Below are 12,981 nucleotides of genomic sequence, written 5' to 3' on the forward strand. Positions count from 1 at the left end.
TAGAGACTCTGACCTTGAAAATATAATGTAGTGGTCGAAACAGAATTAAGCAACCATTGTGGTGCAGTGTAGCAAGAACTGTGATGGAAGTATGCACAAGGTGCTGTGAGACAGATTGAAAGGACAGCTGGTTTCTACATTAGTAGAGTTGACGTAGATTTCATTTTAGATTTTTTTGGGGGACCACACCTGAGCCACGAGGGTAATTAGCAAATAGCTCTCAGTCCTTTCAGTGATATTTACTGCCATCAAGAGAGAATTCTTGGACTTCCCTGGTGGCATAGTGGTTAAGAATCCGCCTACCAATGCAGGGGACACGGGTTCAGGCCCTGGTCCAGGAAGATCCCACATGCCGCGGAGCAGCTAAGCCCGTGCTTCACAACTACTGAAGCCCGCGTGCTTAGAGCCCGTGCTCCGCAACAAGAGAAGCCACCTCAATGAGAAGCCCCACGCACTGCAACGAAGAGTTGCCCCGACTCGCCGCAACTAGAGAAAAGCCCATGTGCAGCGACAAAGACCCAACGCAGCCATAAATAAATAAATAAATTTATTTATTTTTAAAAAGAATTCTTTTCAGAATTCAATAATGCTACTCACAGGGAGGAAGATTCAACTCTGCTGCCTTTCAAATAATTTCTCAAAGAAAGTCCTCCCTTTGACCTCTATTGTAATGCCATTTGGTCTCCTCCTTAAGTTTTCATTCTCAATTACAAGTACTAAATCTTTAATATCCCTTTTAGGGAATTCCCTGGTGGTCCAGTGGTTAGGGCTTAGCACTTTCACTGCTGGGGCCTGGGTTCAATCCCTGAACGAAGAAATAAGATCCTGCAAGCTGCATGGCACAGCCATAAAAATAAAATAAGATCCCTTTAAAGCAATTGGGGACTTTTTTTTACTCTCATTTTATTGCAGTGAAGTTTAATAGTACAGAAAAGTCACATGACCTTGGTGGGTCAATTGGGGACTTTTAAGTTAAGTGAATATCACTGGACTATAAGAAGCTAAAGGGGCAAAATTAGAGAAGGCAAAAATTATTCAGTGTCTCCTCTTTCTTTTGATAGATATCAGTCTTGCATCGCTATCTTGTGCAAATGAAGCCTTCAGATTTGTTGAAGAAAATGGTCTTGAAGAAAAGGGCTGAACAACCAAATGGCACTATTGATGATAGTCTTCATTTGGAACTTGAAAAGCAGGTATCCACGGCTAGATCATCTCAAAAGATGATCTTAACCATGGACGTTTCTGGGTTTAGAGACTAGATAACATTCTAGCAAACACAATTATATAGTGAATGATATTTTTGTTTATTACTGTCATGAAATTCTTCAGTTGACTTGAGGATTGAGGTAAAAGGATGGTTGTTGGTAATTTAATACTGGGAGTACTTTTTGTAGCCCTTTACTAGGGCAGTCGTGAGGTGGTAAAAGGAATGCACTTGAGTCAGAAATCAGAAACCTGGGATAAATGCTTGGCTTTTCCTTACTAACCAGCTCAGTTAACTTGAGCAAATCCTTAATCCTTCCTAGGCAGCTTTCCTAATGTATAAACTGGGATGACATGTATTCTAGCTAATTCATGGGTGTTGATTTTATTCATTTCTCTACCAGGCATATTACCTGACCTACATTCTTCTTCATTTAGTCGGTGAAGTTAGTTGTTCTCACTCTTTTTCTTCTGGACAACGGGTAGGTATTTTTTAGTGTTTTTTGTTTTTAATAAGTGTCACTATTGATGGAATAAATGAACATTCTTTATATAGGAGAAAACTTAATAAAATAACTTTTATCAAGTTACCTTTGGATTCTCTATAGAAATCCGAGTGTACACTGGAAAGAGAGAAGTAATAGTAACCTTGCAGCCATGTCACTGACAAAAATTATTTGTCTACACATGTTAGTTCTGTTTACTGGAGTGGGACTTAACTGTGATAACTTGACAGTAGTGTAATACATTAATAAGATATCAAGATCACCAGATACCAAATGGGCTAGCTCTTAGCTGGTTTCTTCCCATCTCTACTCCCACTCCACTTCCTTTTTATTTAGAAATAATGTTTGCCTTCAAAATTAAACTGATGGTAAGTCAGGCTACTTCAGATATGCATTTCTAAATTATCTCACCATATTAAGATTTTCATTTTGAATTATTTTATTCTTCCTGTCCTATCATGTTCCATACTCCTGGGGAAAGTTCTTGTTTAATTCTTCATGTTTCACACCTTAGGTAATCCAACCCCTGTTTAAAACTTTGTATCTCCTTAGGCCTGATCAGAAGGACACAAGACTGGTTCATGTCTTTTTATAAACACTGCTGTACATAGAACTATTGTTTGCTCTCCTGATTGGAACCTAACATAGTCATCTATCTGTTCTTATATATGGTCTTTACATTTTTAAATTATTTTTTTCTGATTAGAAAACAATCAATGATTATTGCTTTAAAATTCAATTATTATAAAACCATATAAGGTAGAAAGTGAAAGACTTTATAATCCAGTGCCCTCCTATAAATTTCTCCATAATTTATGCATATACTAACATAATTATATTTTAATGAGGTCATGTTATTCATATTATTTGCAACTTGTCTTTCTTTTTCCCCCCACTGTAAATTACTGGCACGTCTATCTCATAACTGTAGTATTTCAAAACGTTTATTGATGAACATTCCTTTCTGTGTGATTACACACAGTGCTAACACAAACCTTTGGAAGCATTTCTGTAGGGTAAATTCCTAGAAGTAGAAATGCTAGATCAAAGGTTATAAATTTTTCAAATTTTAATTATTTAAAAATGGTTGTTATCACATTTCCCTCCCAAAAAATGTTCATTTACATTCTCACCTTAGTATATTCAACCTTAGTATATATATATGAGTGTGACTGTTTTGGACTATACACTTCTAAAACTTAGGGCACTTAATTTTTCGAGGAACTACCACTAAACCTCCTTTTGTTCATAGAGAAAAAAATAGGTTAGCTGTTACTTGAATATTTCATTAGAGAATGTGTTAATGGAAAGACTCTTAAATTTCTAGGCACTACTTCACAGTCTGAATTCTAGGGTTAATTTTCATTAATGTGCCTTAATACATAGCAAAACAACCTTTATTTTTGTGTATATTTTATGCATTAACTAGCAATAAACTATAACAGTCTTATTGTTGTGGCAGTTAGTACTTTTTACTGATATGACTGCTATTATGTTGGATAGTTAATATCAGAAATTGCTAAGGTAGATTTTTTAAAATGATTGTTAGCTGTCCTAGCTACATGATCTTTTCTTTGTTAATTTGTAATGCTTCAGAGTTGTTTTCATCCCTTGCATTTGTTTTACACAGAAACACTTTGTGCACCTCTGTGGGGCTTTAGAAAAGCATGTTAAGTGTGATATTAGGGAAGATGCAAGACTGTTTTATAGAACTAAGGTAAGTGTGTGTTTTTCTTATTGTTAGCTTTTTGTTTGTTTGTTTAACCTTGGTTTCGTTAATACTTGAGTAATACGTATAAGCCTCTCTTTAAGAAGGAACATATAAGATTAGAAATATGACTTTCTCCTTTAATAACAAATTAACTTCTACTAAGTACTTCTAGCTAGATTGAAAGTAAAGCAGGGGGGGAATCTCAAAGCAAATACATTTTAAGACAAACTGAATATATGAGTATGGAGTTAGGAAAGCAACTTCGGTATTAATAAAACAATTTGACGATTTTTCCTGAAACATAACAGGATTTTCTGGAAACTTTTTCTTCTAAGGATTTTTTTTATTCTAAATCATCTTTTAGCTTTTGTAGTGTAGAGCCGATCCATTCTTGCCATTTGTGTTTGGATAGTCATTGAATGTGAGGTTTCAGCTTTGTAACTTTATATTTTACATTAATTAGCTGTAAAGGTTAGATATTTCAACAATTCCCATTTAGATTTAGTATCTGTATTTAAATAGATTTAAGTTAAATACAAAAATGAGCAGCTAATGAAATTGTATCAGATTGCAGATTTTCAAATACATGTAGCGGATAGCTCTTTGCCTTAGAGTGGAAACTGTAGTTTCAGAAGCACATTCTTTTGAACATTAACTAGAGTTACTGGCCCATAGAACTTGGTGGTAGTGGCTACTGCTGACAGACATGCTAAGGAGGACCACCCAAGGTTTTTGTTTCTTAAAGCCAAGAGGCTGGGCATAGACTGGTGCCAGGGCTCCTCTTACTTAGAGCAGAGAATGACGCAGAGGTCTGTGGCAGTTGCTTTCAGGGGATGGTCTTGCTGAAATAGATGAATTGCATGCCTCTCCACAAGCCTCTGGTAGAAAAAGGTGGTGCTTGTTTTAGAGAAACTGAATCTGCTGAACTCTAAATGGAGAAAAAAGCAGACCTTGAAATAACTTAAAGCAACTATAAAATTCCTGACCTGTTTAAAACACTTTGTTGGGACTTCCCAGGCAGTCTAGCGGTTAAGACTCTGCATCCACTGCGGAGGGCGTGGGTGCGATCCCTGGTCAGGGAACTAAGATCCCACATGCTGTGTGGCACGACCAAATAAATAAATTAATTTAATTAAATAAAACATTTTGTCAAGCAATTATGTCCAGGAACTAACTGAGAATCTCTAATATGGTAGGAGTTTCACACAGAGACTTGCTAAACCTCCAAATACAGGAATAGATCAGGTATTTAAAGAGGATTCATAGGGGCTTCCCTGGTGGCACAGTGGTTGAGAGTCCGCCTGCCGATGCAGGGGACACGGGTTCGTGCCCTAGTCCGGGAAGATCCCACATGCCGCGGAGCGGCTAGGCCCGTGAGCCATGGCCACTGAGCCTGCACATCCGGAGCCTGTGCTCTGCAACGAGAGAGGCCACAACAGTGAGAGAGGCCCGTGTACTGCTAAAAAAAAAAAAGAAGAGGATTCATAGTGTAGTCTACCTTTGAACAACACGGATTTGAGTACTGATTCTGTCCAAACCATTTTAGCTTCCTGCCCTTGGGTAAGTCATTTATCACTTTCTTTGTTTTTGAGGCAGAGAGAGCAGTATGATTTTCTGCTGTGCGGCGTCTTGGCACCACTAACCCCCGCGTTGTTCAAGAGTCCACTGTACTTTGCAAAAACCTAGAGAGGCTTAACATTGAATTTTGGATCTTGTAATAGTGTGAAAAGGAACAGATGACAACCCTTTTTTTGTGGCCTTGAGTCTTTCAAATAGAACTTGGAAGGCAGGGAACAACCAAAGCTTTGGGTCCTGTAACAAAGGCCACTCTTCAGCTTCCCTTTTGGGTGTTCAAAAGACAGCAAGTTGAAAATATAAGTGTCTTGAAGGCAGGGAGTGTGTTTTTCTGGATGATCGTTAGTAACTAATGGGAAAATGGAGTCCTAAGCATTCAGTATTTTAGATATGGTGATGAAGGAAGGTCTTAGTAATCACTATGACTTGAAAGCCCCTCCAGAAGTTGAGGAGTTTATTCTCTCTTTCTTAACAGAAACGACATTGAGTTGTTGGGTGTGGGTCTGTCACAGCTATCAGGTCTTTTGTATCAAGCATTAAATTGTTTTGCTCTGATCCCTTTTCCCCTTCTTGATATTTTTAAGGTAAAAGACTTGGTTGCCAGGATACATGGAAAATGGCAGGAAATAATCCAGAACTGTCGACCTACTCAGGTGTCGTTTTATTAAACAGTTTCATTTATTCTCAGTAGTTTTGCTAAATGTTATTTCTTCATACTGTTAAAAAAAAATCATGACAGAGCACTTGGTTCTAGGTATCCTAAAATGAACTGAAAACCCCAGTATAATATTTTATGTATGGTTTTTAAATTTCTGTTTGCTCTTATATTCATTAATTTATTTCCAAAGGTGTTTGACCCCATTTTAAAATGTTACACTGCATCAAATGGAGGTTATTTCTCGTGGAGTATTTTTCTTAATATCTTTATTAAGATAAAATTCACATATCATTCATTTCACCCAAAGTGTACAGTATTTTTTAGTATATGCACAGAGTTGTGCAGTCATCACCACAATCTAACTTTAGAACATTTTTGTCACTCCAAAAAGAGATCACATACCTATTAGCAGTCACTTCTCATTCCCAACCACCTGCACTCCTGTCCCCACTCCACGCCCTAGGCAACCACTAATCCACTTTCTGTCTGTATAGAGTTGCCTGTTTTTTATATTTCATACAAATGGAATCATATATGATGTAGTCTTTTATGACTGGCTTCTTTTATGTAACATAATGTTAAGTTAATCCATATTGTAGCATGTTGTATGTCCTTTCTATTGCCAAATAATATTTCATTATGGATATACCACATTTTATATATCTACTTATTAAATGGACATCTGAGTTGTTTCCACTTCCTGGCTGTTATGAGTAATGCTTCCATGAACATTTGTGTATAGGTTTTGGTGTAAATGTATGATTTCAAATGAAAACATTTTGGGCATATACCTGGGAGTGGGATTGTTGGATCATATAGTAATTCTGTGTTAAATGTTTTGAGGAACTGCCAGACTGTTTTCCAAAGTGGCTTCACTGTTTTACATTCCCACCAGAATGTGTGAGGTTTCTGATTTCTCCACGTTCTTGCCAACACTTGTTATTATCTGTCTTTTTGATATAGTCATAGTAGGGGGTTGGACATGGAATGTCATTGTGATTTTAATTTGCATTTCCCTAATAACTAATGATGTTGAGCATCTTTTTATGTGTTTATTGGCCACTCATATAGCTTCTTTGAAGAAATGTCTGTTCAAATCCTTTGCCCATTTTTAAATTTTCTAATTGTAAGAATTTTCCATGTGTTCTAAATATAAGTCCCTCATTAGGTATATAATTTGCAGGTATTTTCTCCCATCCTGTATGTTGTCTTTTATTGTTTTGATGATATTATTTGTAGAACAGAAGTTTTTCGTTATGATGAAGTTCGGTTTTATCTTTTTTTTTCTTTTGTCACTTAGGGTTTTGGTGTTATATCTAAGGAGACTTTCCTTAAGAGGAGCATTGTTTAAACACCTGATATTAAGTTTGCCATCCTGCTTATTTACAAACCAACTAATACGGGATTGTCGAAAATGCTTCTCAAATTTTATTTATTTATTTTTAATTTGGCCATGCCATGTGGCTTGTGAGATCTTAGTTCCCAGACCAGGGATTGAACCTGTGCCCTCAGCAGTGAAAGCACAGAGGCCTAACTGCTGGACTGCCAGGGAATTCCCTGCTTCTCAAATTTTAATGTATATAGGCTTCAATAAGGAACTTGTTGAAATACGGATTTTGATTTAATAGATCTGGAGTGTAGCCTGAGATATTCTGCATTCCTAACAGGTTCTCAGACTGATGCCAATGCTGCTGATCCGGGGACCATACTTTCATTAGATAGGGCCTAGAAGTTGCTTATATTTTATATAAAAGTAGCAGGAACACTGAAGATTAGTTAAGAAAAGCAGTCTCACTGTGTTATGACACTTTGACTCTTTTGCTGTTGGTGTTCTTCATAAGATAGAGAAGTCTTTGAGAAATCTTAAGTTAACATTTTGTTGTTCTTGTTTTAGTTTTTAATCTCAGTAGACTTTTTTTTTAGGCTTGCCATTTTTGTTCATGTAACATTAAAACAGAAAAGAATTTAATACCAAAACTTTATATTAATCAGCTTAACAGGGACTTCCCTGGTGGTCCAGTGGTTAAGACTCCACACTCCCAATGCAGGGGCTCCGGGTTTGATCCCTGGTCAGGGAACTAGATCCCGCATGCCGCAACTAAAAAAGATCCCACATGCCGCAACTAAGACCTGGCACTGCCAAATAAATAAATATTTTAAAAATCAGCTTAACTTTTTACTTAATCTTTTTAAATATGTCGCTCCACATGTGTTACTGAGGAAAACATCTTGTACTTATTTATACTTTTTAAAAATTTTTAGACTATAAAATGTGAAACTTGAATCTGATTACTGTAAATTTTCAGAGCAATTTATAATATCAAAACTTTATTACTTTCATTATCAAAGCGCATTGTCTGATGATTAGTGGTTTTATAAGGATTAATTCATAATCTGATTTTCCTTTATTCTGTTTTTTCCCCCCTTCCCTTTTCTAGGGGCAGCTTCATGACTTCTGGGTACCAGATTCTTAACAGGAGTTGCAGCAGCAAAATTATGAACCAAGAGAAATTCAATAAGAGTCTTTCCTAAAGGAGTAGAAAGTAGTACAGAACCCAGTGGAAGGCCAAGAAAATGTTCAGCAAATGTGCTACTTGAATATCTAGTATGAAGCTGGTAATGAAGAAATTGCCATTTCTGAAGCAGATACGAAATGCGATCCGCTTAAAAAGGCAACCAGCCTTTTAAAAGAGCAGGATCCCATAACAAGAGGGGAGGGGTGGAAGCAGCTGATAGTTGCATGTCTAACCTTCCCCTGTTAACTCTTGTTAAATTTTAAGCCAGTTATCTTTTTTGTTTGTTTGTTTGGATTGTATTTGCGGCACTTGGATAATCACAGAAAGGATGGAAGAAAGGGTTTGGATGAACTTGAGGAGATGGACATGGAAACCAAGATCAAGTTCCAGTTTGGTTTAATTTTCCATCTTGGTTATTTTACGACTCAAAGGGAACACTTAGAACTGAGTTTACTAATAGAAAGGATAAATCTCTTCTGTTACTCCTGCAAACCACTGGCGGGTTTTAATCCATGCATTTTTCTTGGCTATTCAAGATTATAAATCTGTTGGGTTTTTAAAATACATCGAAACAAACAGTTGAGAAACAGAAGTTTGGTATATTGTCAGATCCCCTTAAGGGGAAGAGTTTAAGCTATAAAATAGTGGCTCTGTTTTTATTCCAAAACATACATATGCAGTTTGTTTTGGATTTTCTTTAAGTGCATATATATATATATATGTGTGTGTGTGTGTGTGTGTGTGTGTGTGTATATATATATATATATATTTTTTTTTTAATACTGGTTAAATTTTAGAATCTTGGCTAAATCTTAGAATTCTGGCCCTTTGTAGCCATATTACAGAAGTCTATATTGTAAAAGCTTAAAGATCTGGACAAGTTTCCAAAAACCTTACTTTCATGAGTATATAACCTTGGCAGAGACCTGAATGGCATTTATTCTTTGGTACACTACGCACGCGTGTGTATTTTTGTGCGCATGTGTGCTTGTATTTTAAATTTGTTGCACTTGAAAACCACAGCTGCTCTAAATTCTTAAACACTGGAAAGCCATCCTTTGGTTTAAATGGTGGAGGGTTAGTAGAAGTGCACATGCTGGTCTTAGCCTAAGGGCCTTTTGAAGCCTTTGGTAGTAATAGCCTCTTACTAGCTAACTGAAAAATTCTTTTGTTGACTGTCCCTTTTAGGAGGGTTTGTTTCTTGAAAGATAATGCCAGCTTTGTTTTCCTTTCTTTCAATATTGACTTGGATGACACTGCTCTCCTGAGCACTCTGCTTCCTCCAATTGTGGGGGAAGGATGATGGAGGGGAAGGGAATTGGGCTTGACGTTTAAATGGGTTTGAGAGGGGAGAAAATAAATTTTGAAAACTAGCTTTCTACCTCGAAATTGAGGCTTAGGAGTAAAAACCATTTTATCTTAAATTTATCATTTAAAATAGTATCAGTAACTTTTGAGCCCATGTCAAGCATTGAGCAGTTAGAGATTTTATAGGGAAGACTAAGTTAATCCAGTTCCCAAGAACCCAGGCTGAATGAGGCTTCAAGAGTCAGACCAACAAAAGTTTTATTCTGTGTTGAGTTTACTGGTAAGAATATTATTATCTTGATACTACCTCTCAAGGGTATTGTTAGAAAATGCCACTTATGGTTAATGAGATAGATACAAAGAGTTATATTGACAGAAGCTTGAAACTCTGGCATCTATCTGCCCAACAATGGGGGCTTTCACTCTCTGTAATTTAATACTTTGTAGATACATTATTTGTGTGTAATTTTATAAGTGTCCATATTTTTCTCATTTTGCATTGTGTAAAGTGTACAATATCTCAAAGTATAAAATACTGCTTATATTGCTTGTAATTACAGTGTGTAAATATTTTCTAATTGTGTACATTGACGGGGGACAAGTGGGTTATTCAGGTTTTTTTTTTTGAGTGACCCTTTTGTATTGCAGTTTCAACAGATAACTGCCCATCAAATTTAAAACCACTTTGATACATTTTTATTTAGCAGTTCCAATAAGAAAAGTCTCTATTTTTAATTGTCTTTCTCCATTAGAGAAAAATACTTCATCTGTCCCTTTAAAATCAATGGCCAAACATCAGTTGGGACCCTTGTATTTATGACTTTGGTAGGTGTCTTTAGTCTCCAGGTCATATTCCAGCCAGTATTTGCATTGGGGTTCTCAAAAATTTTTGTGAGTCTCTTTAGCACAATTAGCCCATGGTTTTTCTCCCAAATTAAGTATTATCCTTTTCCCTCTGAGTCCCCATGCTTTGTCTCCCTCCTGCTGCTGTTGCCCAGTGAATGGGATGGTAGTGGGGGAGAATATGTTCATTGCACAGAGAATGTCAGGCCACTTTTTTGGACTTGGCAAACAAAGCTTGCACTGAGTGGTGGTGTGTTTGGCAATATTACTGTGCCAAAAATCACCTTGTCTAATTTTCTGGATATGTATGTCAAACTTACTACCCTTATTGCAAGCTGAAAAATAAGGTACTTGTGTTTATGCTTCTGTGTGTAACTGTTTGCCTTTTCTAAACTGCTTTTCTTGTTATCCTAAAATATAATTCTTTTGGGTATATCAAGTTAAATGAAGAGGCTTTCCATGCACAAAATGCATCTATGTAGCAGTAAAGTAACAGCATTTGTACATTTTCTGTCTATCTCCTGAGGGCAGTGGTGCCTTTGTCACCTTTTAGAAGGCTGGCATTTTGTTTTTGTTTTGAAGTACAAGTAATAGCTTGCTTTGGACTTCACAAAAATCTCCCCAGATGTAAAAGAAAATGGTGTGTTGTCATCCAGGCTCAGTTGGAGCATTTGTATTTTTATTTCTGTCAAAACAAGTATAGTTGGTGGGGACTGGCCAGTAATAATGTGTGGAGTCTTTAAACCAAGAGTAGTTTTCAAATTTAAAAAAACAAAAATTTAAGAGGTGACCCATTAACAAGGGACTGAGTTGGAGAATTAGGGGAGGACTGTTCTGGTTTGTCTCTAAGGAGACAAGTTAGGGTACAGGTGGCTTGGGCATATAGAGCATGATCTGCAGTTATTTCTTATTCATTAACAGTGTTGGTGCACCTCCTTATCTGTGTGTTTGTTTTCCCTGGGCAATCCTATCAGCCAGTTAATCCACCAGCTTTTATGAAGTTTACAAGTAAATGCAGATTTCCTTTTTCTTTCCTCTTTTTTTTTTAATTTTATACTATTTACATCTTGTTTTAAGTCCTATGAATGTATGTGTCTGTTATTAAAGTGGCTTTTTCTTCATCTTGGACATGTGTTTAGTAATATTTGTTTGGGAGTGGGGATGGTTAAGTATCTGGAATGTCCTGATTCTTCCCCTGCCCCACCTAGGTTGTTTTTTTTGTTTGTTTTTTGTGGGTTTTTTTTTTTTGCGGTACGCAGGCCTCTCACTGTTGTGGCCTCTCCCGTTGCAGAGCACAGGCTCCAGACGCCAGGCTCAGTGGCCATGGCTCACGGGCCCAGCCGCTCCGCGGCATGTGGGATCTTCCCGGACTGGGGCACGAACCCGTGTCCCCTGCATCGGCAGGCGGACTCTCAACCACTGCGCCACCAGGGAAGCTCTAGTTTTTAAACTGATTTCTTCCTTTCTTCCTCTTGCATTGGATTCTCCAGTCAGATTTTTAGCTTGATGTTTCCTGTTTCTGGAATACATAAAGCCATAGTTGTACATAGTTCACTTTTATATAACCCAATTAATAATTTGCTGCATCCTTTGCAGTCAGGAATTTGGTAATCTCATTTTTAGATTACCTCATTTACTATGTCCATTCAACAACTGTTAAGTACCTACTGCATGCTAAGCACTCTTTTTAGGTAAACAACACAAACAGCTCTCATGAATCTTACTTTCTGAAATCCAGGTGAAAATATTTTCGGTTATTAGGCAAAGGGGACTGGAAAAGAATTCCCTTGGCCTGGCTCCCTTGTTCTAGAGCTCAGGGCAAAGAAAGGGGAAGCCATACAGTGCAGAGGCAGAGCTTAGGACCACTTCCAACTTGCCAGGCAGATACAGCTCTGGATATGCCACCTGAGAGGAGACATAGGTTGAGACCTTCTTAGAGGAGAAAGGCTTGCCTCGTAGAGTGTACACAAGTGGGATGACCACCAGGTCACTTTGGCCTTCTTGCCACCTCCTGAGGTATCTGAGGTTGGCACTGAGTTCTGTGAGAACATGAGGAGCTGTGTCCCTTAGCCCACTGGGCCCCTGCAGTTTAATTTCTCTCCTGTCTGGTACCATGGGGCTAGCAGTCTTCCTGCCTTCCCTCTACTGTCCCCCAACCCACTTTCCCACAAGGACTGCAGATTTATTTTTCATAGCCATGTCTCTCCTGGTCTTCCCAGCTTGGACTTCCTTACTCAATCCGTCAGCTCTTTTTGAGGATTTTTTTCTGCAGTCTTTTCTGCACTACTTGCTGACTTTTCCCTTCTGTTTCTTACTAGGAACCTCATCTCATCAAATCAAACTCACTTTCCTCTTTCATGCCCCTTCCCTTCTGCCTACTCCCCTAACACTCATCTGTGCACAAACTTGCACACTTCTGCCTTTGTTTTGACAATTCCCCTTCAGGTTTACCCTGCTTCCCTCTTCTCAGGCTTTTCCAGTCCTGATTTCAAGGCAAGTTGCTTAACCCCTTAGAGCCTGTTTTCCAATCTATAAAATAGGGCTATTAATCCCTCAGGGTGGAATGAGGCTACGATGAAAGAAAGAAGTTGGACACTCTGTAAAAGTTTGTGTACATTTTATTTATCTTGGAATCTTAGTTCCCCAACCAGGGATGAAACC

The 12,981-nt window shown here is 37.7% G+C and overlaps 1 protein-coding gene across 1 annotated transcript in view; it reads left to right on the plus strand.

Annotated features, from left to right (window-relative positions):
* Window positions 1-8,968, plus strand: part of SLF2 (SMC5-SMC6 complex localization factor 2) — a 39,611-nt gene extending 30,643 nt beyond the window's left edge. The window contains exons 16-20 of the mRNA XM_060126294.1: window positions 1,062-1,193; window positions 1,608-1,685; window positions 3,340-3,426; window positions 5,580-5,648; window positions 8,092-8,968. Of these exons, the coding sequence (XP_059982277.1) occupies window positions 1,062-1,193; window positions 1,608-1,685; window positions 3,340-3,426; window positions 5,580-5,648; window positions 8,092-8,127 (402 nt within the window). The 3' untranslated portion in view covers window positions 8,128-8,968. The remainder of the gene's footprint in view (window positions 1-1,061; window positions 1,194-1,607; window positions 1,686-3,339; window positions 3,427-5,579; window positions 5,649-8,091) is intronic.
* The last annotated feature ends 4,013 nt before the right edge of the window (window positions 8,969-12,981 follow it).

This window comes from Lagenorhynchus albirostris, chromosome 16 (genome assembly GCF_949774975.1).
Source record: "Lagenorhynchus albirostris chromosome 16, mLagAlb1.1, whole genome shotgun sequence".
NCBI classification, from domain to species: domain Eukaryota; kingdom Metazoa; phylum Chordata; class Mammalia; order Artiodactyla; family Delphinidae; genus Lagenorhynchus; species Lagenorhynchus albirostris.